The following is a 27,644-nucleotide window of genomic DNA, read 5'->3' on the forward strand; positions in this document are numbered from 1 at the left end:
CTAATCATTTTTGTTGCCCTCCACTGGACTCTTTCCAATATTTCCACATCCTTCTTGTAGTGTGGGGCCCAAAACTGGACACAGTACTCCAGATGAGGCCTCACCAATGTCGCATAAAGGGGAACGATCACATCCCTCGATCTGCTGGCAATGCCCCTACTTATACAGCCCAAAATGCCATTAGCCTTCTTGGCAACAAGAGCACACTGTTGACTCATATCCAGCTTCCTGTCTACTGTGACCCCTAGGTCCTTTTCTGCAGAACTGCTACCTAGCCATTCGGTCCCTAGTCTGTAGCAGTGCATAGGATTCTTCCGTCCTAAGTGCAGGACTCTGCACTTGTCCTTGTTGAACCTCATCAGGTTTCTTTTGGCCCAATCCTCCAATTTGTCTAGGTCCCTCTGTATCTGATCCCTACCCTCCAGCGTATCTACCACGCCTCCCAGTTTAGTGTCATCTGCAAACTTGCTGAGAGTGCAGTCCACACCATCCTCCAGATCATTAATAAAGATATTAAACAAAACCGGCCCCAGGACCGACCCTTGGGGCACTCCGCTTGAAACCGGCTGCCAACTAGACATGGAGCCATTGATCACTACCCGGAGCCACGACCTGCCAAGGGACATGAAACTGAAGCTCTGCCCTCTCTTTGCGATGGATGTAGAAGGCCTAAAGGGGGCTTTCTAGGTGTTTTTTACCTTGGCAACGTCAAATCTTGTCTTCCCTGTTTTAGCGAACATGGATAGGCCTTCCTGGACTGCAGTCGTACCTTTGCTTGCAATGGAGACTTGTTACAAAACTCATCATCCCGGGGCACCCCCGCCTGGTGAGACCTGGCATCACGGTGTTCCCGCCTCAGTTGTCCCACAATGAGCTTCGGCCTACTTTGGCCATAGAGGCAACTTGACGTCCGGCCAAGCCAGTTTAAAGCATTCAACCCCTTCCGGGGTTACAGAGTCCCTTAGTCCAAGTCTTCAAGCAACATCCAAACAAGAGTCTCCAGTCCCACAGGACTCAGCCTTCAGCCCCCTTCCTTACAGGTGGGCTCCCAGCAGCAAAGGCCTGCCCTAGTCTACCTATTGTGGGTCCTGGGATGGGTGGGCAGAGGCCCACCCTCTTCAACTGATAGGGAGGAACCTCAACGCCCAGCTGGCAAACGGTTATAGCCTTGGGGCCAAAAAAAACACAAGAAAAGAGGGACGGGAGTGTGGGTCAAGGGATCCAGAGGGGCTCACAGAGCAGAGAACCCCACACAGCCTCCACGGTTCCTCAAAGGACTCCGAGGAGCCAGTGGACACCACCTGCCCAACCAGACTCTGCCTGGAGATGTGATACAAGGAACTGGAAGCAGAATCCACAGCCACAGAGCAAGCCCCCCATCCAGCTTCCTCTTCCTGCTGTTCTTGTGGACGGCTCTCCTGGCCAACGCCAGGAGGAAGTGGACGGGGAGGTTTTGCGACTTTGTGGGGGCCACGGATAGCGTGTGCAAATCGGAGGAGATGTGGAGGGAAATGCAGCAGAAGGTGCAGCGAACTCCAAGGGCTATGACTGTATTCCAGTAGCTTGGGTAACTCCAGCAGACAAACGGCCTTTGCTCAGATGAGACTCCAATACTGGTGTCTACATTTGTGCTAGCTAAGCAGGAGGGCAAAAACTTTAGGCAAAACTGTACCTGAAGGCATCAGCATGACCCTGCTAGGACATCTGTCCATGGAAATAACCCATGACCCCTCCTGCAGAGGCCATCTCCTTGGGATTCAGCAGGGATATTCCTCCTCTCTAGATCAGATGTACAAGCACGGTCTATAAAGGTGAAGTGACTTGCAGCCTGTATTCATGCCCCATCCTCGGCCAGGAACAAGGAGCAGGTACAGCAGAAAGGCAGAGTGGTGGAATATCATGGTCAACAAAACGGCCACAGGAATTCTTCAACTAACGCTCCAGCTGAAGCCTCCAGGGGGCCCCTGATCCCCTAGGAATGCGCTGCTTGGAGTCTCCTAAGAATTAGCCACATCCCTCTCCCCACGCCCTGCTGCGCTAACCTCCTCTGTAAAACTGTGGCCATACCAGGGCTAGCTAGAAATTATTTAAACCACCCAGCTGGCACTAGCCTGTTCCATTTTGGATGCTTTTGCTGTGCCGCTGAATGCTCCACGCACGACCTTCCATTGAGGTCCACAGGATGGGGCGTGGGAAGGGTCAGGGTCAAAGCCACCAGCCTTCAGGAGTTAGAGCGCTGGGTTAGTGCAATGGCTGCTCCTTGCCAAAGGTGCCAAACCAAGGAGCTGGTCAGAAGGGAAATACCTACGGTGGCTCAACGTGGTCCCCATTCGTCCCCAACGCAAACCCAACAAATCCATCCCTGGTCCAGTTCCACTGGCTGCAGGGGAGAGACCCCAGGCACGATACAGCCCAGGAAAGCAGGAGAGGCTGCCAGCCAGGACTGCGGTTCACTGGCAGAACCGTGTAGGGTGTCAGGCGTGAGGAGTTGCAGCTCCACTTGCCCAGTCACCGGGCCGCCCGTGAGCGCAGCTGAGCCTGAGATGACCACTCTGCCTGACTGGCCGAGGAAGCCAGCAAGCCTGCTGTTAAGTGCACCAGCTCTAACCGAGCTCTGGCGATTCACCACACCTGCCTGCAGCTGTGATCTCTCCTGTGCCTGCCCTGCTCCTGCCTTTGCTTCAGCCCTGACCCTGCCTTGTTCCCAGCCTTGCTCCTGCCCAGTCCTGCTTGCCTACTGGCTTCCTGACTCCGTCTCTAACCCCTGGCTTCGGTTCCTGAGTCCGGCTCTGATCCCTTGGCCCTGGTTACTGCGTTCCTGACTCTGGCCCTGAGTCCCCGACCCCGGCCCCGAGTCCCCGACCCCTTGGCGCTGGTTACTGCAATCCTGACTCTGGCCCCGAGTCCCCGACCCCTCGGCCCTGGTTACTGCAATCCTGACTCTGGCCCCGAGTCCCCGACCCCTTGGCCCTGGTTACTGCAGTCCTGACTCTGGCCCCCGAGTCCCCGACCCCTTGGCGCTGGTTACTGCAGTCCTGACTCTGGCCCCGAGTCCCCGACCCCTTGGCGCTGGTTACTGCAGTCCTGACTCTGGCCCCGAGTCCCCGACCCCTTGGCCCTGGTTACTGCAGTCCTGACTCTGGCCCCGAGTCCCCAACCCCCTTGGCCCTGGTTACTGCAGTCCTGACTCTGGCCCCGAGTCCCCGACCCCTTGGCCCTGGTTACTGCGTTCCTGACTCTGGCCCCGAGTCCCCAACCCCCTTGGCCCTGGTTACTGCATTCCTGACTCTGGCCCCAAGTCCCCAACCCCTTGGCCCTGGTTACTGCATTCCTGACTTTGGCTTCTACTCCAACCAGCAGGCTTGACAGTCCACATCCTAGTTGATGACAGTGGGGAACCTGTTCTGAACTGGAAGAGACAAGCTGCAGGTCACAACTGAGGTGCATTGTGGGGAGGGGCCCAGCATTAGATTAACAAAAGGGTGTGTTGCAGCTCAGGCTAGAACTGAACTGAGGTGGGGAAAGCTCACACAACACCTGTCCGCGCTATTTCTGGTTGCTAGGAGCCCCCCACTATCAAATGCCACTGAATCACCCACAATTAAACAATAAACAATCGGCAGCTTGACTGCTTGGGAGAAGGACGCGTAACATTTCCCCGGGGCGGGAGAGGAATCATTCGCATGGACGCAGCACGTTATTACAAGCAGTCTAGAAATAGCTTCTTGAGAGGTGCCTTTCTGGTGAGCACCCAGAAACTGCAGAAGGTAAGAAACCCAATCCCTTTAGGGCAGCCAGCTGGCAAGGGCTGGGCTCCCGGCTGGCAACTGGAGTCACTCTTCCCAGAATGGTCCACCCGCCACCAGGCCCTGGACCCGGCCCTCCTTGGAAACAACTGATTTCAGGTGCCAAACCCAGGGTGTACCAGAGCCAGAATGGAAAAGCAGGACTCAGGCACAGCCAGATCATTTAGGAGCACACAAGGTTTGTCCTGGTTAAGCAGCAGCAAGTTGTAGATTCACTCCACAAACGGGTTCTGCTGCTCAGCCTGCATTTTGTCCAAATCCCTCTTTTAGGCCTGATCCAGAAAGGCACCGAGGACCAGCTACTCCAGCGAAGTCAACCGGGGTTGTGGATTTTTAACAGGGGCCACCGAAGGAGATTCAAGTGAGGCACCCAAAGACAGGGGCTGTGTTTGGAAACATGGATGGAAACTGAGCTGATGTTGCACTGAGAACATGCCTGGTACACAGGACGGCAGACAGTGGGGTTTCCCTATAAACACATTACACATACAGAAACCCGTTTCTTTCCCTGTGTTCCTAACATGACATTAGATTATTGAAAGGGAGTGTCAAAAATCCAGTTCACTTGATGCTGTTCATGGCTCTTTGCACACAAAAAACAAACCAAAACTATCTCCCTTGGCTCGGACCATAGTGGGGGAGAAAAATCAAAACCTGTTTCCCTCTGGTTTAGTCAGTTTCAAGATTTCAGGGCAGCCAAGTCTAGGCTGCAAACACTGCCAGGGGAGATTTGTGCTTGAAAATGACTTTTCCCATTGTTAAAATGAGGTGAAAATTTGGGGTCAGGTTTAAGCGTCTCTTGAACAGGAGGTACTTGGGTTTGTTCAGATTCCTGCGGAAGCTGGATCCATGCACCGACTGGGTCGGATTCATATCTCACACCTGCTTCACACTGGGTAAATAGCTCGCGTCTATTGCGGTGTCAGAGGCGAATCAGACACACTTATGACAGAGTTTCCATAAGTCATCCCTGTACTGTATCCATCCTGAGCTGCATATTGTAGGCCAAATTCTGCCCTTGGCTACCCTGGCGTAAATCCAGAACGATCCATTGATTGAAATGGAGTTATCCTGGATTTACAACTGTGCCAACCAGAGCAGGATTGATCCCTATAGGGCCTGAATCACCTCGCGCTGACGCTGGTGCCAATCTGCAGTAGATCCATTGAAGTTGGTGGAGTTACACTGGGGGAAAGCTGGTAGAAGGGAGAGGAAAAAAATCAGGCCTTAAGACTTTTACAACCTCAGAAGTGATTACAGGCCGGGCAGAACATCCCCAGGGTCACTGAAGGGCAAATCCAGGTGAAGTGGCAAGTTCAGCGCTTCTTTCCCGTCTGTTTCCACGGATACAGGACACCACTAGCTCAGACTCTCCACTGAGCAGTCCAGGGCCTTGAACCCTCGGGATTCACGGCCCCAGCAGTGGCCCCTCAAAGCACTTACTAACAAACACAAAGAGGGCCAGCGAAGCCAACCCAGAGCTGGAGACAAGCCAAGGCTGCCTGGGGAGCGAATTTCATTCCAGGCATCGGAGAAGGCAAACCCATTAATATATTAACAAATAGGCTGCCTAAAATGTCACGGTGCCCTGTGGACTGAATTGGACACCGCAGGCGCAGCTGTGGCTATCAGCAACCTCGCGGATCAGTCACCACGGAGCTGCCGGGTTGTACCTACAGCTGGGGCTTTGGGTCGGTTTACAGATGTGGGGCCCGATCTTCAGCAGGCACAAGTCAGCACAGTCCCCAGGACTTGTCATTGGCGACTGTGCGGATTTAGGCCAGTTGAAGATATGGCCCATGGTGTGAAAGCCGGGAGCAAGGATCAGAGCCAAATCCTGCTGTAAATCCAGAGTTACTCCAGATTTTCATCAGCAGAGCAGGTGCACCACCCACAGACATCCACAGCTATAATGGGCCAGATCCTGGGCATCGCTCTACCATGGTTTACACCAGCTGAGGAGCTGGTGTATGGATTCAACGGATTGAATCAGAAGATCAATTAATAAAAACAACCCTGAACCCAGTAATGTGACCGAAAGTGTCGGGAACCGTGGTCCGATCCAAGGCGAAGGGTTGGGATCCTGTCCTTAGCTTTGGAGCCCAGGGCACCGGAGTCGCAAGGAGAAAGCACTGCTGCAGAGCCGCACTGGAGGTAGACAGACTCGGATCAGTCTGGCCACCCATCCCATGACACATCTTGTGCCTCCCTCCAAGTTAAAGCAGGTTGGGCCAGATTCTGATCTCACCCTGGCTCTGATCAAGGTCCATTGACTTCAGCAGGGTTCCCCCTGGGTTAGCTCTTGCTTACACCCTCGTGTCTACCGAAGGTACTGACACGGCCCCATCACTAGGCTATCCGGCCACCTCAATCTTTGCACGCCTTTATCCTCACAGCCCCCTGTGAGCCTGGGCAGGGCTGTTACCCACCTTTCATAGGTGTGCCACTAAGGCGCTGAGACAAATCCGTAGCAGAGCAGGGAATTTCACCCAGGTCTCCCACGTCCTAGGCTAGTGCCCTAACCACTGGACGATCTTTCCTCAGAATTAGGCCCAACTTTTTCAAGGGGATCCTCTGGAATCACCCCGTTATTCCTTTCACCCAATGCTAAGCACCCTGCACCAGCCCTACTGGCTGGGTGTATCTCCAGGCAGTGCCTGGGAGCTGCTGCGTCAGCTGGAGTAGGAATTGTTCCAGAGTGATGGAGGCGATTCCCTCTCCCTGCAGAGAGGGTGAAGCATAGGTACACGGATCCACCCCATGGCAGCCCAACCGGTCACCTCTAGAGCACCTGGGTGAGCAGCAGCCACCACTCAAAAATGGTGTATGGAACCCGGATGAGAAAACTTGTTTCCCAAAACGACACTCGCTAGCAGCCCTCAGCAGATACTTCTGCTCCTCGTGAGCTTTTTTGTGGGGACAGCACTTCCTCACTTGCCATTTCCGGCTGTGGAGCCCCCCTAGGGCAGAAGTATTGGCCCACCAGACCCTCACGGCTGCAGCACGACTTCAAACCCTCCTGCTCCAGCAGCCTATATGGAGAGGCTCTCTCGGTGCACAGAGCCTGCACCACCTTCCCCGTGCAGCCTCACCACCAGCTTTAGGGGAGGAGGCTATGCAGAGCATAAACCTGAGCAGCATTTGGCTGGCCAAGTTAAAGACAGAAGAACAATGGTCCAGATCTCGAGGCACTTTAACATAGGCAGATAAAGATAATTAACCTCGTTTTACAGAGGGGAAGTGACTTGTGCAGGGTCCCCCAAAAGGCCAAGGCAAGAGTTGGGCATAGAACCCAGGTCTCTTGTTTCGCCAGCAAATGCCGTACCCACTAGACCACACAGCCACGCTGGTGAAACAGGAGCTTGTCCAGTCCCTGTTCCCTGCAAACGCAGTCTATGGGCAACACATTCTTTAAAATGCTGTTTCACCCTCAGTTTTCTGTCATGTCCAATTCTCCTCTCATTCACACTCAGGCAAATCAGGAGTGTGGCATTATTACACGGACGTAAACCTGGTTTCAGAATCAGGCCCGTAAAACACTCAAAAGTCACGTTTCTTTCCTTATTTAGGTCTATTCCTTGTCCATGACGATTGTTAGGGTTTTTTTGGCAGCCTTTCAGCCCCACCAACCCGAAGGCTGATTCCTTAACACTAACAGCCCCCGGAGATGGCTGTCCTAGCTGAGCTGAGCAATTCAGGATTTACACTGGGAACCTGGTTACAAATGCCTCCATATGGTAAGAAGCAAAATCTCCTCTATTTCATTTACTAACCCTTTTCCCCTTCACTCATGCAGCTGCTTCCTCTCCCCTCCCCCAGAAAAAAGCAACATGTAGCCACTTCTCCTCTTCCCCAAGAAAGGGCCAGGCAGGATGGAAAATAAGAATCAATCAGGAAGCAAATAAAGAAGTCAATCAACCTGCTTTGGTTACATTATGATTTTTTTGGTTTCAATCCAGTGTCTGTAAAAGAGAAGCAACGTGAAGAACAGGCAAGTGCTGGGACGCTGCCTTGTACCCACTTTCCAGAGCCAGAACAGGCATGCTCGGAGGGGTACGTGTGTATGGGGTGAGAATCCTAATAAACATGCATGCATCAGAAAGGCATGTGGCGTATATTGGAAAAGAACCCCTCAAGCGTGTGGGGGGGGGGGGAGAACCCTAAGACCAAGACCTCGCTTGCTTGGGAAGGAAGCATGAGTGGGTGTGTTGGGGGACTAACCCTGCAAGGTGTGTGGGTCTGTGTTGAGGAAACACGCCCGCGCTGGAGAGGTGTGTGAGGGTTCACATGCAAGAACTACGCTGGGAGTGAGGGGTGGGGAGGAGATCCCTCAAAACCTGCCTGCAATAGGGGTTGTATCTGAGTAGCAATAACCCTATGGACAGGCCTGCACAGAGGGGTAGGGTGAGGGTGACAGTCTTGTGGATAGTTGGGGGAGAAAAGGATGCTACTTTGGCCATGCTTGCTGTTGGGGGGCTGGGGGTTAACATGCCAGTCCTGTGGGGCTGGGAGATCCCTTTTCCCTGGCTCAACACCAATCTCTATCCTCCCTGTGTTTCATGCACCACCTCTAATCTGCGAGCTAGAACCAACCCAATCCCCCACAGGCGCTGGAACTGGGGGGGGGGGGGCTGCCGCACCCCCCGGCTTGAAGTGGTTTCCATCCTATCCAGGGTTTACAGGTTGGCTCAATGGCTCTCAGCAGCACAGACACCCCCAATGGTGCCAGCCCCCCTGCAAATCACCCCCAGGCTGCCTGTGCCCCACGCGGGACAGCCCAAGCAGAGCCCCCCACCCCTGGGGCTGGGCAGAGGCGCTTTGACTCACATGTCCTTAGCTGGCAAGTGCTTCCCCTCCACGACCCGTATGAACAGCGAGCTCCGCTTGGCCATGGCCGGCGCCAGTCCGGGCTGCAGCCGCCCCGAACCTGGCCCGGCAGCGGGACGCTAGGGACTGAGCCCAGCCGGGCAGCTCCCCGCTCCATTCCCCCATGTGTGGGGAGCTACGTCACGGCCAGCTCGCTGGCCTATCAGAAGAGGGAGGGGCGTGGTCAGGCGGGAAGCTCCAGCGGTGATTGGCTGTTGGCGAGAGACTGACCCGCTTGCTTGCTCTGTGGTCAAGGCACCTTTAATGCTCCCACTCTGGGGGGTTGCTCTTCTAAAGCGATGCGGCGGAGTGTGACACCCGACTGGGTAACGCGCCCCTGAACTAAGAGCAACCCCGGTGACATTAGTGTCGGTGAATCAGCCACAGCTGCGGCTTCTCCACCTGATGCTTTTGCAAGGGCATAATCTGGATGCCCCAGGCAGCCTGCAATCCCAATCCTCCAGTTTCACACCATCGACTTCAGTGGAGTCCCCATGTACATGTAAGCAGGAGGCGGCCCTAGGCGGAGGGTCCGCCCTCTGGCACCTTCAAACATGGGGCAGAGACCTACAGCAGCAGACACACCCACGGAATAATACACGGGGAGGGAGCTCAGACAGTGATTTATTAGCAACATTCTTGAGCAAGCGAGTACCCAAGGTTTCCAAGCCCTGCACTGAGTTAAATCCGGTGTTGCCTGCAAACTAGAATACAAATGAGCATGAAAACACAGGGAGACGTTGGGATAAATACATTCAAGCGGGCTGAGAAGTTACTGAATGTGGAGAACCAGATGCTAACATTAGAGAAACATACAAAGAGCCCATCCCATTGTTATTTGTACTGCAGCAGTAGCAACTAGAAGCCCAGTCATAGACCAGCACACCCATTGTGCAAGGTGCTGTACAAACACAGAGCAAAGAGATGATCCCCGGCCCATGGAATTTTACAATCTAAGCCTGTAATTTACAAAAGTTTTGCACATTGCCTGATGAATCCCAATAAAACCTACTGATCACACGAGAAAAGAAAAATACACCAAAGAAACTTTTAATACTGGCCAGCAAATTTATCAATGCACCTCAACTCAAAGGAAAAAAAAATACCACTGGTTAAAACAAAATTATATTAAGGCTAAGAGCCTAACATTCTTTTCACTTACAGTGAAGGGACTCACGCACTGCTCCAGGGAAGTCCAAGGAGTTATACTGGGACAAGTCAGGTCTGCATCTTCCTCAGTGGAAAGGGGAGTTGGGGGTCTATATTTCAATAATCTATCACAGTTGGCATAGATGGCCAGGTCCTCAGCTGGTTTAAAGCCTCTTTTACATCTGCTGAAGTTCTAGCCACTAATTAATTACAATAGAAAGAATCATTTCTAACTTCCCATCCACCTCCCAAAAAATAACCCTCCACCACGAGTCCTCTACTCATCTCCTCAGTCTTACACACAACTTAAGGGACCCTAAATAACTCTGGATACAATTGACCAGACGCAACTGACCAAGAAAAATATAAACACACCTTTCCATACACGGAAATCTGCTGCACCTTGTCTCAGATAGGAGCCCAGAACAGCTTGTGTGGGATCCTTCCTTTCAGTGCACCCCCATAGCCAGCCCTAACTTTGAGTGCTTGGAACAAACACGACTGTGCTCCAGGAACAAACAGAAAAACTGTGTGTGTTTCTTGGTGCACTCATGGTCTCTGGGACTGCATCTCCTGTCACTCGCTGGTGCAAGTCAGCAGAAAAGAATCAGGCATGTGATAAACCAGACACCTGAACCTGCAAACTTTACTCCCAGGAGTAATCCTTACCTATCTGAGTAAAACCTTTAGGCCAAACCCTGAGCCGCTCACACAATTCTCCAAGGAAAGTTTTGCCTGAGTAACGATTTAGCCCATTTACGTCAATGGACATACTAGTGCTGATATGGGTTACCCACGTGAATAAAGGCTGCAGAATTGGAAAGCCCATTTTCTTCTTGACCAATCTCCTACCCTACCTGTGTTCTGTTAATCAGTAAATGGGATGTCCCTCATTTCGGAGCCCTCTCCCCCACACTGGGCGTTACCTCAAAATCAAAGTACGGTAAATTATTTACCTCAGAGACTGAATTACAGAACTAGTGTAAATGTCTGTGGATTCTCTGTAACGTGAAGTCTTTAAACCATGATTTGAGGATTCAGTACCTCAGCCAGAGGTTAGGGGTCTATTATAGGAGTGGTTGGGTGAGGTTCTGTGGCCTACAACGTGCAGGAAATCAGACTAGATGATCATGATGGTCCCTTCTGACCTTAAAGTCTAGGAGTATAGGCCAAATTCTGCTCTGAGCTACACTGTTGTAAACATGGATTTACTTCAAAGGAGTTACTTCAGATTTTCATTGAGGAAAAGGGAGAGCAAACTGTAGCCTAATGCTGTATAGGCTCAGGAAACAAATTCCTCATGTGGCTTAATTCATTGATGGATCCTGTTTTATACCAGATGTTCTAAGCATGTTACAGACATGGGCAACGTATGCTACAGATGGTTATTAGCCCATCAGCAGAAGGTGTTATAGATGGTGATATAAGCAACCTATTGGCCTTTATAACAACCAATTAACCATTTATTAAACCATCTAGCAATTTATTAATCCTTTATAAAAAAAAAAGTGGGACACATCAAGGTTTATAAAAAACTTTCAAATTCTTGGACATTGTAGAAGAGCTGGGTATTAACACGTAATGTCCCTGCGCTATTATTTTCTGTCTCATTTCAGGTCTTTTTCTTACATTGTGCCAGTCAGTGGAGCATCAGCTAATTGAAAGGCAATGTGAGCAGTGATCAGAACAGAGTACCGAGCGTCAGGACTCTGCCATTCTATTCCTGGCTACCCAGCTGCAGGAACTTGGGTAACTCCATTTTTCTGTGTCTTGGCTTCCTCTTTAAAGAAAGGGAAAACTACCTTGAGATGTGTGGATGAGAGCAGCAGCTGAAATGGAAAGTATTATCTCACTCACACACACACACGCCGCTCTACTCCATCTACCCACACTGTTGTCTTTCTCTCTTCCCCTTGCTCCAGTTCCCTCCCATATGCTTCCCTTCATCTTCATTCTTGGAAAAAAGAAAAACAGGCAGGAATTCAGGAATTGAGTCCGATGTCACATACAGCCCGTAAAAATTCCACTGAGGTCAACGGCGTTCTGCTGTTATAAATGGGTGTGGGAGCACACGTGGGGGTGGGTGAAGGGCGTTTGCTTTACCTTACATCCTCCTGCAGATTGGGTCTCCTGCCTGCCATCTCCAAGTGGTGCAATTCTAGTGTTTTACCCTGAACTGAAAATTAAAACTATTTAAATTTCAGATAGTTGCACAGTTGGACTGTAACTTATCAGCTCCTGGAAGAGTTCACGATGCTGTTTAAATGTTGTGACTGTTCAATTTTATACATATGGAATTTGGGTTTTGTACAGACTAATTTTGCACTTTTACAAATAAAGGGAAAAATAATAAAAATTTTCATTTTTATATCTCCCCCCCCCACCCCAAAAATAAAAAAACAATCCAGCCTGCCACACTCAATTTGCACAAATCCACACCAGTTCATTACTTTAGCACTCTCACCGGGTTATACTGGAGACGTAACTTACTCTGCTGTTTACGGCATGGCTGATGTTGGCCTTACAAGCTTTATTTTTAGTTTTTTAACTCAGAAATCCAAGTTGCCCAGATGTGACACACACGAGCTGGATCCAGGATTAGGAGAGAGTTGACTTCCTCTCCAGACTAAGCCATATGGCATTTTATTAACAGATCAGCCTCTGCAAAGGAAGCCTGAGCCGGGATCCAGTTTCAGGAGACCAGAATAGATGCCTTTGCCGGATGAATTTGTAGGGGCCCTAAATTCTGCCCTCTGACCACTATAACTATGGACTTCAGTGGAGTTCCTCCTGATTTACACCAGGGTGAGACAAACACATGGCCCCCACTAATGCCTCCAAGAGCCATCAGGTTTCTTTACTAAACTAGGGCCCCAGTTTAACAAGTGCTCCTAACTCTCAGCACGAGTCAATGGGACTATTCACACGCTTGAAGTTAGCATGTCATTAGGTGCCTTGCTTACCTGCGGGCCTAGGCGCTTCACTATAAATAAGCCCATAGCACTTTTCTTCCATAGCTCTCAAAGTGCCTTGACAGAGCAGGGGAAGTGCAGTCCTATGGTTAGAGCATTACCCTAGTATGTAGGAGATGTGGGTTCAGTTCTCTACTACCAGCTTCCTGCATGACCCATGGCAAGTCATTTAGTATCTCTGTGGCCAGCCTGTACAATGGGGATAATAGAGTTACCTTGCCTCACAGGGGAGTTCTGGGATTGAAGACATTGATGTGCTTTTATATCTGCCAAGGAAGCATTATATACTATTTCACCGCTAGAAAACTAAGGCACAGAGAGACGTGACTCACATAAGGTCACACAGCTGAGCTGGGAAAAGAATCAAGGTCTCCTGCTCCTTAGCTAGGTACCCAAGCCACCAGGCCATGCTGCTGCAACTCTTAGGAGTGTCACTTGTGAGCTTCCAAGGGGTTCTGTCCTGCAGCAGCGAGGTGGGGCAGGAGGAGCTCGGTGGCATGGATAGCCCCTGCTTTGGGGAGAAAGAAAAGCAAGCACTTGCAAGCCATAGCATCTGCAAGGAGGGAGGCAGGCCAGTGGGGAGCAGGGGCTCCTGGTTACCTCCCATCCTCCCACTTGGATAGGGACTGTTTATGCTGGGGCCAGCTCCCACACCACCTCCCTTCATGCCAAGCCCTGTGGGGCGGAGATGGGAGGGGGGAGAACGTGGAACTGACCAAAGAGCCCGGCTGAAGGAGAGCACCAAAGCAATGCATTCACGTGCCTGAAGTTAGGCATATCCTTAAGTGCCTTGCTTGAATGAGGGCCTCGGTCTAGAGACAGCAACCCCTCGGTACAGTGAGGGAGTCCATCCCCTCCTCGCTAATGGAGGCCCCTGTGAAAAGGCCAATTACTCTGCTGAGCTAATGGTTGTTATTGACAAGCCCCATCCCTTTGGCTGAATGGCCAATGGAGCTGAGCTTGGCCGGGTAGTGCCCCTGCTCAGAGCTGGGGGGGTAGGGGAAGAGACAGAGCAACCTCAGTTAGGCCAGTCTCAGCGCCGGCTGCAGAATCGTGCTCCGAAATCTCAGCTTTCATCATAATCCAGCTCTAGCCTTTCGGGGCAGGAAGAAACCCTCGAAAAGGTTGGCCCTGAATGCAAGCAGTGCAGGGACGTCTGCCTGAGTCTGCAGAGCGCTTATGTGACGGCCACCAGCTTGGCGACACCAGTGATTGAACTGAGGTCCTGCAGAGCTAGTGGGGCTAAAGAGCCCCACATCTTCTATGGAGAAGGTACCGAGGACGCAAACTATATTGACCCGTAGGATTACTCCTGGATCAATAGCTCTGAGAAGCATGAACTGCACCCATTCATAGCGATGGGCCATTCACTCTGAAACCTAATAACACACTGAACGACCAAAACATGCAGCTGACATGCATCTGGATACTGGATCTTGAAATACAGGCTTAGATTAGTGTTTGCTGAGGTCAATGGGACTTATTAGCGATGTGAACGGAACCAGCAACAGATCTTGAGTAAGGAAGCACCAGTTCTGAAAGGGAAGGCTAGTTAGAGAGAGCAGCAGGAAGAGAAAAGGGGGTTGGAAAGGCCCTGATATCCACAGGGGGCTGCAGAGTTGAGTGTTGTTATTGCAGGGCCGGTGGGGATGTCTGTATTTATTGATGCTAGACAGAGCGTCAGACACGTCAAAGCTCGTATAAACCAAACTAAAAATGCCTCTGTCTAATGTTAACCTCCCACTTTATTAGCATAATCCTCTCCGAAGCTGACATTAACCAGGGCCATCATTAACCAGCTGATCGTTAGGAAAGGGATTTGATAGCAATCCGGGAGGTGGTGAAAGAAACGCTCACCGAGCTCCACACCAGCAATGCCCTTCCCAGCAATCCCAGCTCCCTTCAAAGGAACACAACAGGAGAAAGAGCAGCTGCTCCCTGGTCACGTAATAGTTAACCTGGCCCTGATGCTCTGCAGCTGGAGGTCTCTGCCACTGGTTAAGCAATATGGACGCTGGACCCGATTCTGAGCACCCTTGCACTGATGTAAATCAGGATTAGCTTCATGGCAGTCAATCAGGCTACGCTGGTGTAAGAGAGGAGAGTCGGGCCCACTGAGCCCAGAGGAGTTATCTTTGGTTTGCACCAGCACGAGCGAGGAGGTTCATGCCCGCTGACCAGTGGAGTTACTCTTGCACATCAGGAGTAGAGAGGGAGAGGAGGTTTTAAGCTGCTGCTCTGGGTAAACGTCATCATTTTTCATAGCACAAAAATCTCCCAGTGAAGCCAGGTTCCCATGCCCGGTGTGAGACGCCAGCCAGTCCCTACAGAGAGCGAGTGGCCAAGATCCAAAAGAGAGTGGAAAAATAAAACAACCGGTCTCTGGTATGCCCAGACGGGGAGCCTTCTCCATAGTCTGATCCTCAGACACTCCCACTGCAGTTCCGGGGATCTCAGAGAATGCAGGATCAGGCCCCTGGCAAGCAATAAGACAGTCTGTTTGGAGCACACTCAACTGGCAGTGCGCAGGGGGATGAGGTGGCCATACGTTGCTTCCCATCCCCCCCACTGTCACAGGGAGGTCATTGCTGAAATGATCAGCAGTTCACACCTCTCCAAGGTGACCTTTCAGGTTGTCTGGCCCCACTGCATTGGAAGGGTTGTGAAGAGGTGCCTTTTGAAGTCCTTGGAGGATGCCACAGAGGGAAAGGCTTCTCTGACTGAGTAGGGACTTGAACCCTGGACCCTCAGATTAAAAGGCTGATACGCTACCAACTGAGCTAGCTAGGCTCACCCTGTGACTTGGCTGCTGTGGAGCAGCAAAGCCTTCATCAAGCCCCACCCCATGGAATGCCCCTTTTGCAGGAGGCCTCCCCAGCCCGCGTTGTGTGTCCCCCAAGTCTCCGATACAGGGGGCATGTCTTGGGCAGCAGGGCATAGCCAGGGCTGCAGCCTGTACCTTAGAGGCAGCACGACCAGCTTTCTCGTACCAGCGGCTGTTGTGGCAGGAGGCTGGCTGGTGGCTGCTGTGCCCGGCTCTGCCTGCGCTGACTTCCCCGCAGGGGGAGTATAAAACAGGCTCGGTGCCCCCGCTCAGAGCTGCAGCAGGGGCGTGGGAAGTGGCAGCGTGAGCTTGGCTAGGCCTCTCTCTCAGCACCTGTATCATTACTGGGAGTCGCGAGCTGGCGATCCAGTTACCGAGGAGGGGAGGAGATTCCAGTGGTGCCAGACCACATGGAATCACATGACCTAAGACACTGTTGCCTGGGGGGGGAAAAAATGCAGGCCAACACTAGGTCCCCAAAATCGTGCAATGCTCAGACACTTTCGAGTGGCGAGAAAGCAGATGCTGCACACCCACACTTCTCTTTTCAGCCCTAGAGAAGTGAGCTGCAAGAGGAAGACTGGTCTGATCGATAAGACGCTGGCCTGGGAACCCTAGAGGTCTGGGTTTAGTTCCCACTTCTGCCACAGACTCATTGTGTGACCTTGCGCTGGGGGCTGGCCCATGACATAACCTCAGACTAGCTGATCTCATGATCCATCTGGCCAGTCTCTCCCTGCCTTGTTTCCTCTCTGTAAAACAGGAGAATAGTCCCTTTCTCTGATTGATTGTAAGCCCTTCAAGGCAGGGACTGTCTCTTACTAGTTGTACATACAGCACCGAACACACATGGGCCCCTCACTCTGTGGGGGACCCCCAGGTGTTAATGTAATACAGAAATAAAACATAACTAAGATGTACTGATCATTTCACCTGAGGCAACAGCTGTGTAAAATACTGGTCTAGGGCCAGAAAAGTCACCAGCCATGCGAAAGACCGTGCTGAGCGTTCAGCTTCTTTCTTTGCAACTGCTCACATCCCTTGGGCAATATTTTAGGGTTATTGCCCTCAAAACCTGGAAGGGAAACTATTGTAACGATCAGTGAAGCCAGCACAGATCCGTGTGACTTTTATAATCAGTATTACAGTCTTCCCTCTCGCAGAGGTTGTTAAGGGGCAATGACCCTCCTTCACTCAGCCACACCTCGTAACTCGGCCCTTCGTTTTACACCCAGGCAACAGCACTGAAGGGAGTGGCATGATTTGGCTCAATGAGTAGACAGATGAGGGGCCCTGATACTCGCTAGGGGCAAGGGACAGAGAAGCGAAGGAAGGGGGAATCTGGGAACCAAAATAAATAGAAGTGGGCTGTAGCCCACGAAAGCTTATGCTCAAATAAATGTGTTAGTCTCTAAGGTGCCACAAGTACTCCTGTTCTTTTTGCGGATACAGACTAACACGGCTGCTACTCTGAAACCTAGAAAGAGGGAGAGAGAGAGAGAGAGACAGAGAGTGTGTGTGTGTGTGTGTGTGTGTGTGGATCTACAACAGAGTTAATCTCCCAGAGAGACAGTGCCAGGAAATGAAAAGTGAGGTGCCACACTCAAGAAGCCACGCACATGATAGATGTTGTAGCCTAAAATACATGATGAGTCAAAACAAGCCAGCGTGTTCTGCTCTGCCAACGCCGCTGCTTAATCACACGGGGGATTAACGGGGAACCTGCTCTGAGTTCCTGATGAGCTTGGTGGGTGGCAGAGAACGCCGCTCACGGCTCAGCTAAAAACGCAGCAGGGGAGCATACCGAAAGCCGGGAGTCCTGCTTCGCGCTTCGGAAAGAACTGTTTTCCAGGCCTGGGAGCAGCTGGCCCATAGGCCAGTCATTGGGCTAGAGAAAGGGGTAGCTTCCCTCGCTGCCCATGCAGTTCTGAGAAGAACGGTTCCAGGAGCAGAGACAGGCCAACAAACCCTGCCCGTTGTATTGTGAGCGTAACTCAATGCTGCCAGTCCCTAGCGACTGAGACCCTCAGTCCGCAGGACAGCCGTAGCAGGGAGAGCAGCAAAACAGGCCTCCACCACCCCACCTCCGCCCGCGCCCCGGGGAACCGACCCCGTCCAGTCCCTGGGACCTTGTCGAATCTCCAGCCTGTCTGCTGACTTTTCCCAGCAGTGGCTCTGTGACCTGGAGACCTGTCTGCGAAGGAAGGGACCACAACCCACCAAGCCCCGATCAGCGGGTAATAACGGACAGCCGTTCCCAACCGGGCTGGGGTTCAGCGCACAAACCCAGACGTGGGGCCAGCTCCTCAGCTGGTGTCGACTGTAGCTGCCTGGAAGTCAATGGAGCGATGTCTGTTTACACCAGCTAAGCCTCTGGCCTTAAAGGCAGCCCTCCTATTACCGTGCTCTGAGCCAGCTTGTGCTCCGGCCTGACTAGCCGAACCCAACCTCCCCGCTTTGTCAGCGCAGAGCATCGGTGTATTCCCACTGCCAGCCTGCCCCACGTATAAATCTAGCTGACTCCTGTCCTAATATACACACTGCTTCTCCCTCTGCTCAGCATTCCCCCTACAATCGGAGAGCCTGTGACACATACCAGTCTGATATACAGTACCACTGGTTTCGATGGAGGGACTCCTGCTGGGAAACAGCATGGCCTAGTGGGATAGAGCAGCGGACTGGCATGCGCGAGATCCCCGGGCTATTCCCAGCCTACAGGGTGACCTTCCCCCGCCTCGTGCCTCGGTTTCCCTCCTCTGTAAAACAGAGCAGATGCTATCGCCCTGGTTTGTCAAGTGCTTTGAGCGCCAGCAGTGAAGTACGCTACGTGGGAGCTCGGTGTTATGGGGTAAGTGATATAAAAATCGCAGGCCTTTGTACACGCACCAAGCTGCCGTGGGCAGTGAGCAATCACAAAGCAGGGTTATGTTTATGGACATAATACTTTTAACTAAGCCTTCACCATCTGTTCCCAGAGCCCCTAATTAGGGCTGCAAAGAACACGCAGCAAAGCGCAAGCTATCAGCAATGAGACGAAAGGGTTTGGAGCACTTGGGCCCGAATCCCTTCTCGCTTGCTGCTGTTTTACACCACGTTAATCCACTGACTTCAAAGGGGGTTACTCCCGATTTACACCGACGCGAGTGACGGCAGGATTAGGCGCCTGCTGCCTTTATTCTCAGTCTAATCCAGCCTCCTGAGAGGATGATAATATATTTCAGATGCATATTGGGGAGTCCAACCCACATGGGAACGAGACCTCTGCTTTTTTTCACGGGGAAATGGTTTGACCTGAATCCTTCACTCTGCTGATTACACACACAATGGGCCAAGTCCTCTGCTGGTGTAAATCAGCATCGTTCCATTGAGGCCAACAGAGCTATTTACGCCAGCAGGGGACCTGGCCCTGTAACCACACTCCCACCTTCGGTGTGACATTTCCAGCTGTTCTGGGTTAATCTGCCTAAGCAATTCATGAAAATGATTAACTTGCTTTTTATAGAGGGATTTTGCGTGATGTTTGGAGACACTATTTCTCAGAAAGGGTGAGCGCTTGGGTGGTAAATATTTACCAAAGGAAACACCTCTTCTCTTCCATCCTCTCCCTGGTGATATTGCATCACAAGGAAACCTGCGCTAGAAACTACCATCATTAGCAGCTCTAATCTGAAACCTCCACTTTAACCAATTATGCTTTGCATTTCTGTATCCCCCCCCCCCGCCCCCGCCACCTCAAAGTGCTTCAGAAACGCTAATAAATTAAGCTTCACCATATCCCCCCTTGGCCCAGTTTTCCCCAGCCTCATTTTACAGATGGGGAAACTGAGGCACAGAGCGGCTAAGGCTCACCTTTTCCTAAGTGGTTCTAATTATGGATGTCCCAGACATTCAGGACCTGATTTTCAGAAGTGTGGCGCACCCACAACAGATGTCAGGGGGAGCTGTGGGTTGAGGGTCTCAGTCGCTAGGGATTGGCAGCATTGAGTTACGCTCACAATACAACAGGCAGGGTTTGTTGGCCTTTCTCTGCTCCTGGAACTGTTCTCAGAACTGCATGGGCAGTGAAGGAAGCTACCCCCTTCTCTAGCCCAATGACTGGCCTATGGGCCAGCTGCTCCCAGCTGGGACACCCCAAATTAGGGGTGTCAATCCACCACCTTTGACCAGATCTAAATTCACCTTAAAAAAAAACAACAGAGTAGAACCACTGCTATCTGCACCCCTCTTTGAATGCTATCTGGTAATGCAAGACACTGTACATTGGCCAGAAGAAATGGCCAGGGTCTGTCTTAGAGCAATGGCTAGAAACAAATGCCCAAACAAATGCCTCGGGAGAAGGATGGTTTGATCCAGGATTTGGCTCTGACCCAAGAACTGGATTTAAGGAGAGACAAATAAACCCACTAGGACAAAGCACCTGGGACCAGATCGTCAGCATCACTCTCCCGACACCGCCTTTCCCCCCCAGAACCATGGGAACTACTGGAGCAATGTCGATTTACACCAGCGGAGGAGCTAATGAAATGCAGAAGGATAAAGACGTGGGCAGGCATTGCAGGACCAGGCTGATGTGGGCACCACGACATGTGGCGGCTCGACATGATGCTGTTCTCGGTTAGCGGAGCTGCCGAAGGAATCCGGCGCACCGTCTCTAGAGGCTCAGACAGAGTGACTCGGGAACGAAGAATGTGCTGATTATCCAGTCTGTGCGTGGTAAGGTGACAATATAATCCACGGGGTAAATTGGTGGCATAACAAGAGAGCTTTTGTGAAATAAAGAAGAGAGAAAGGTCAGGGGAAAAAGCCCCCCCGCAGAGGACGTTTCCATTGGTGAGAACAGCTCATCGCGGTGAATTTTTCCTATGGCTCAGAGAGGCCCTCACTGCCAAGACAGTCACCACCCTCCGCTCTATATTTAGTTTGTTTTCATTTCTCTCCTTTCCATTTGGCAGCTGACATGGCAAAAGGGAATTTTAGGCAGCCCAGGCGCAACAAACTGGCAGGGCTCCTGCCTGCTGGCCCGGGGTGGGTCACCAGGGCTGGTTTAACTCCAAGCCCCATCCCAGAACTTGCTGTGGGATTCACCCCTGCCATAGGAAGTGTCCACTACCTTACAGCACGAGTTCTGCCCCTCAGTTACATGGGACCAGAACATTGCAAGGCTGGAGAGGAAAGATGCGTTAGTGGTTGAAGCACTAGCTGGAGACCAGGGTCCAATTCCCCACAACCACAAGGTCTTCTGTGGCCTTGGTCAAGTCACTTAATCACTGTGAGAACTGGGGGCTAAGTCTCTCTGTACCTCAGCTCCCCATCTGAGAAATGTCAATAGCAGCCCTTCCCTACTTTAAAGGGTGGTTGTGAGGATAAATACAGTAAAGATGACGAGGAGCTCAGATACCACGGGACTGGGGGCCATGTAGGTACCTAAAACAGGATAGATGCAGCGGTTCATCTAGACTAGTATCCTATCCCTGACAGTGACCAGTACCAGCTGCAAGAAACCCTGCGGCAGGCAGTTATTGGGTAACCTGCCCCTCCGGGGCAAGCTTCTTCCTGACCTCCATTAGTTAGTGCACGGCCTGAAGCATGAGGGTTTAGATCCCTTCCAAAACTCCAGGAATTGTTTCCAAACGTTACTAATCTAACTCTGGATATGTTGCTTCAGCAGCGGTATGTGCTGAAGTGGAAACAGGCACTCCTATTCCGGAATAAAGGCACCCACACAGGGAGTTATACTGCTGTAGCTACAGCAGTGTATGATTATACTAGTTAATTTCCCCATGTAGGCAAGACCTAAGAGGGAAAACAAATGTAACCAGCCTCCATTTCAGTGTTTCCCTCCGCTTGGGCACTGACACTGTGCTCAGGGCTTTTTGAAAAGTGCCAATGCTGTATAATGCGACATGTTTTTCCTGCAGCCATAACGTCTTGAGATTTGAGCTCACCACAGCCAAAGCAGGGTTCAACCTGCTCAGGGTTGGGATGGGAGATTGTCAACAAACCCCCTTATTTGCCACAGCCCTGCACCGTGTGTGGTCATGCACACCCGTGCAACACAGGTGTAAAACGCTACCAGATCAGATCAAGTCTGCAGTCACGTTGCGTTGGTGTAAATGATTGTACAAGGTGCAGGACAGCAAAGAATCTGACTGCCGGACATTGAGTCACTGCTGATTTACCCCACTGAGAGTCAGAGGACAAGGCGACCTCTAACGAAAGGAGGTCAGGACGAAACTTTCCCCAGGGGCAGGTGATTTCATCGCTCCCAACTGCAGAGGTTCTGCATCTGGTGCTGGCCACTGTCCGAGACAGGCTAAGAGCCTAGATGGTTCGCTGGCCTGAGCTACTGTGGCAAGTGGGTATGTTGAGGGACTGTGGTCTAGAGCAGTGAACACTAGACTAAGCCTTAGAAAACCTTGGTTCTGTTCTTCATACTGGCACGCCATGGCTCCCGCTCTGTGCCTCAGTTTCCCCATCTGCAAGTGGGATGATAACGATTTTGAGATTTATGGACGAAACATGCTAGAGGAGAGCCGGAGGGTAGCATGAAACGAAGAGCCCTGAGTCTGCAGTGAAGAATGGAGCAAGACAAAGCCCCTCTTCTACCTGCCCTAGCTCTTTTATGAACTACCCCGCGTCCCAGCCAGCCAATCCAGGAGCTTGTTGCAGGTACTTGGCTTATGACCTCCAAATGGAGCTGGCTCATTGGCTGGCTGATATGGCAGGGCAGCTCAGGGGCTGGCTGAGAACCGGCATGCCCTCTGCCTGGAAACCCCAGTGGGTTCTTTGTGCCAGGAGACCAACGGGGCTGGGAGAACGAAATCGGCCTCCATTTTTTCTAACGGATTTGGAGGCTTGGTTACTATGACATTTGGTGGAGATGGGGGCCCCATATCACTCTGGGGGCTTCGAAAATCTCAGCCGGAGGGAAGACGCGTTAGAAGCCTCTGGAAATTACCCCAATAGATCTTTCCATGCTTGATATTATTGCCGGTTTAACCCGACCTTCATACAAGTGTCAGACTCACGGCCGAAGGGCACCGGGCTCCCCACCTGCTCGGGAACGGAAGGCTTCAGCCAGACCTGTTTACCAAACACCTCTCGCTAGTACAGCTGCAGGTCACAGAGCACTCCTTGTTCCTGCCCAAGGTCAAACCCTTGGTCACGCTGCCGCCCAGCCCAAGGTTCATGTCACTTTCCAGTGCGGCATCTCTCCTGTTACCACGGGCTTCAGCCACACAGCCATTGATTTACGGAGCTGGTGGCTGGTAAAGCAACAAGAGGAAGAAAATGCAGAGAGAGGGAACGAAATCTGTGCGGTGAGGCTGGAAGGTCACAACTAGCAGGGATATGATGGGAAAGCACTGTCCCTGGAAAGTCACTCAGTCTCTCTGTGCCTCAGCCCCCCCAGCTGTAAAACAGAGAAGTACCTCCCTCGCCTCTGGCCTGGGTAGTGACTCTTATTACATGTTTGCACAGCACCTAGCACAAGAGGGGGCTTGATCTCGGAGGAGGCGTCTGGATGTCCCGGTCCTACAGGGAACAAATGATAAATCAATGTGGCCTGGTCTGCCCTAGAACCACCACCCGTTGCTGCCAATGGGTGCAAGGGAAGACAAGGATAAGCTGCCTCTAGAACCATTTCACTAACCCCAGGTCCTGCCTGGGTGGCTCCATTTATGGGGCTGAACTAATCTGTCAGTTACATCCCTGCAACCTCACTGATGCATGGCTCCGATAACCCAGAGAATGGAGCCGACACAGACAGACGATAGGATACACAGGCTTAGCCCAACGTGCCAGACCGTATTTCTGTGTGTGAAAAAAAAAAAAAGAGGCGTTTTAATTGGGATCATTATGTGAATTTGGGAGATTTCCCAGTAAATACAGAGCAGAGGCACGGGCCAGATTTTGTTGAGCTGACGAGGGCAGGCAAACATATGCATCGTGACTTAATAGTCTGAAACGCATCATGAAGAGAGAACGCCGCAAAGGCACACGCCAGCCTTCGCTAGAAGCGATGGTGCTGAAAAGGCACCAGCTGTTTGCATATGTCACAGGCTTGCACTGAGAGATCGTCGCTAGACTGTTGTCAGCCGTCACCTGAGCTTGTTAAAAGGTCTCTCTTTGCTGCAGAGTGAACTCTGCTGACTGGCACTGGCAAAGCCCAACCACAGCAACAGTTGTGGGAGAACTCATCGGTCCCTCTGGGCACACAGGAAGGAGGAATTGTGGGAAAGACCTGGAGGACTCTTGGCATTGGTGTGGTATAGCCAGCGTCCTCACTGCAAAGTGGGCGGGTTACCAGCCCGAGTGAAAGCGGAACCCAGGGTTTAAACCAGCCCCCCAGCCATGCCAACTAGCCTGGGTTGAAAGCACACTGACCTCGGGAGAGAGGGCTGGGGGGAGGTTAGCAGCATCCCCAGCGTCAGAGCGCAGATTCAGTCTGCAATGAAGACAGACCTTGGGGACAGGCCTGGACAGCTGTGGGTGAGCAGTGCTTGCCCAAGCCAGCGACAGGACTGGGAGCTCCCCTCTGCTTAGAGAGGAGAGGCACCTGGGCTATCTCCTGCTCTCACCTACTCTGTGGTCGGAGCAAGGCGATGGCTCCTTCTGGCATGGCCCTGGGGAGTCAACGCCGAGACTCTAGGCCACTTCTGAACATGCCAGCAAAGCGCAGCAGTGAGCGCGGTCCTGCAGAAAGGGCTGACTAGTAACCTCGGGGCTGATCCTCCTCCCTCTTCCCCCTGTCCTACACCATTATAACTCCACGGGCTTCAATGGCTTCAATGGCCTTACTCCTGCTTTCCATCATCAGAACCAAGCCCTTAAGGCTGGTCTCAGTGCCGCCCCCTAGGACGGCCTGAAGGACGGCCTGAAACTGCGCAGGTGAAGTTGTGTCCACGTCCAGTTTGGCTCCTGGATCTGAACAGGCTCAATGTTTGGAGCGTGGGGATCCGGGGACCTGGGATGGGTTTGTTCTACTCACCGCGGGATGGTGCCACCTCCTGGCCGTTCTGGGGATTAGCTCGGTCCAGGCCGACGCCCCTTTCAGCGGTTACACCTCGGTTTCTCCTCTGCAGCCCCTCTCTTGCTCTCAGGAGCCACTGCTGTCTTCTTCGTGACTCAGCCCTCCGGCCGGGTCACTATCGGGGTTCCCCTTCTGGGGGAGGGGGTGAGTGAAACAAGGTTCCTGTTCTCCAGCTGTCTCCTGCTTCACTGCCTCACAGTGCCACTCCTGCAGTGGCTGGCAGGGGAGCCCGGGCCCACCCACTACTCCGGCTGCTGCTCAGGGACCCACTGCACAGGGTCCTTGCACCTTCCCCTGAGCCGCATCCAGACCTCCCAACCTTCCCCACTCCTCGCTCCCTCTTCCCAGGGAATACATTTAGGCAACTTGGCTCTCTGCTTGCCCCCTCGGCTTCCAATTTCCTGTCTTTTGTAGAAGCCCCGCCTGTCCCTCAAAGGTGAGCTTCTCTCGAATTAGCTGTCTCCAGCCTAAAGCTCCCCCTGTTTGCAGCCGAATTAGTTGATTGGGCCCACCTGGCCCAATTCGGCTCTTGCCGGGCCAGGGTGGGGAGCACTCCCCATCACAGGGCCGTCCTTCGTGACACAGGATGATGCTGTACTGTGGGGGCCCCCTTTGGATCTGGGGGCCTGGATTTGTGGACCCTCCCTCAATCGCCCTCTCTTTGCTATTTTGCTTTAGCGGAACCCATTAGACAGACAGGATCAGATGGTCAGCTGGCGTCAATCCGCGGCATTCCATTGACTTAACTGACGCTCCGCCTCTTTACTCCAGCTGGGAATCTGGCCTTGGTTTCTTTGTTCTTTTCTGCAGAGACCAATGACAGATTTCCCTATGGGGAAAGTGGAGACTCTTAACGTGGAGGGGGGATGCCTGAATGCAGGGTGGCACTTTGTCCCCCTCTAGTGGCTAGGCCCCCTACAGAAGTTTACAAGTCTGCTGCTGCCTCTGAGCTAACGGAGCTGGCATTTCAGCTGAAGCAATAGTCTCCTGTTTCTAGAGCCAGGACTCCTGGGTTTAGTCACGCCCGCACCAATCACACACGGGAGAAAATGCACTAAAATCTCAATGTTTTGTTCATCAAATCCACGAAGCAAAGATCAAGGGCTCGGCGCTTGCTGTGGCACTGGGCTCCCATTCTCCTAGTGGTCTGGCTCTTTGAGTCCGCACTTGCGAGGGTTTCCCTGCTAGCCCTGCGCATTTTCACTGGGTACAAAGCAAATCCATCCATTTCTTTAAACAGTTCCACCCGCAGTTCTGCTGTCCTCACTCGAACGTTTGCTTTGCCCACGAAAAGCTGGCTTGGGTAAAGCCTCGTTCATCCCATTCATCAGCCAGGAGATTTCACTAGTCACTGTTGATTTGACGCATCTAGGTATCTGTACTGCCCTCATCACCGTACGATCTCAGTGGCTATTCTCGGGAAAGTTTCTCAATCATGATTTGACCAGCACAGCTAGCCAATTGCCTGATCTGTCATGGGGGGATTCCGAATGCATAAAGAAGCCGATGGGAACCCTTTCTCCTTTGCCTTATCCCACACGCCATGGGGCAAACCTCCCTCTTGCTGGCCCAGACCTTGCAGAACAGCCTGGAGAAAATACTCAGCGTCATCACAGTGCTTTGAAAGGCATCGCCACCTCACCTGGGGCTTCCTGAAGGCACATCCAGCCCCCATTCTCTGGGAAACAGAACGACCGCTTCCTAAAAGTCACACTGAAGGCAATGAGCCACACTCCTCTCTAGCGTACAGGGCCTGAACCCAGGTGTGTGGCCCTATCTGTTTATTAGGCGTTGAAGGCCATTTTACCTGGATCTGTAGTAAATCTGGCTTTGCTCCCCGATCTCAGTGTCATGATGCCTTGGCCATTCCTAGTTTGCTGACTCCGCTGGATGCCTCCCGCCAGTATGCGATGCTCCGTGGTCACGAGGCAGCACAGAACCAGAAGATTGATTCCTCCAGGCACACTCAGCTTTCTGCTTTAAAAATGCCTGGCACTTTGCCTGTGACCGGGAGCCCTCCCAGCCCTTTGGGGGAAGGAACACCACCTGCCTTCCCAGCGGCCCGTGGGGCCCACACCTAACATGCGATTTCTATTTCAAGCCACGTGACTGGGTGCTAAACCCACTTGAGCTCCCCTAAGCCGCTTTCCAAGTGAAACGTGTACTTCACTGAATGAACTGACAGAAGATGGCTTAGAAAGGAAGCGCCGTTTCGAACGAGGAAAAGGCCATTTGTTGCCAGCGAGATTATCTTTGGTTCATTTATTTAATACTCTTCTTCCCCTGGGGAACAAGATCTAATTTCTGGCACGACCCTCACACCTTTTGGTGTGGGTGACCTCGCGTAGGGGATCCGTCACAAGCTGGTCTCTCTCTCGGAACATGCCCAGTAAGTGGCATTTGGCTGTGGGTGAATGAACGGCATGCATTGGCAGTACTATACGGGGACAATAGTAAGGAGCACAGCAGTTTAGTCCCTTCTCAGATTTTGCTATCGCTGATGGGATGGCTTGTTTTAACGTGACCTCCTTGTTACCTTGGAAGCCCAGGCCATAAGATTAGTTGGTATTATTTCTTTCCCCCCGTCTTCATCTACTGGAAAATTGCTTTATTCTTCAGTCACATGCGCCAATTCTGCATTCCGTCTCAGGACTCCGGGTTCTAATCTTCAGTTGGCCACTGACTGCTCAGTGAGCTTGGAGAAATCATTGAACTGGCATGTACCTCTATTGAAAGAGTCGAATACTAATCCCTTGCAAGAAAATGCTTTGCTTTTGCATCGTACCTATCGGACTATTCCCAAATAACTTGGTGCACTAGGGTAGATCACCTTCCTATGAAGCATCCAGTATCAGAGACATGCTATAGGGCTAGATGGAATGGGCATGTGCTCTGGAGAGGTGGTGTCGGCCAGTGGCTAGGATACTAGCTAGGAGACCTGAGTTCTCTTCCTGATTCTGGCATTGTCCCGCTGTGCGAGTTTGGGGAGTTACTTC

The 27,644-nt window shown here is 52.1% G+C and overlaps 1 protein-coding gene across 1 annotated transcript in view; it reads right to left on the reverse strand.

Annotated features, from left to right (window-relative positions):
- The window catches only part of LOC135890780 (ras GTPase-activating protein 4-like), a 47,604-nt gene extending 38,906 nt beyond the window's left edge, over positions 1–8,698 (reverse strand). The window contains exon 1 of the mRNA XM_065418203.1: positions 8,634–8,698. Within this exon, the coding sequence (XP_065274275.1) occupies positions 8,634–8,698 (65 nt within the window). The remainder of the gene's footprint in view (positions 1–8,633) is intronic.
- Positions 8,699–27,644: the final 18,946 nt, after the last annotated feature.

Source organism: Emys orbicularis, chromosome 17 (genome assembly GCF_028017835.1).
Source record: "Emys orbicularis isolate rEmyOrb1 chromosome 17, rEmyOrb1.hap1, whole genome shotgun sequence".
In the NCBI taxonomy this organism is placed as follows: Eukaryota; Metazoa; Chordata; order Testudines; family Emydidae; genus Emys; species Emys orbicularis.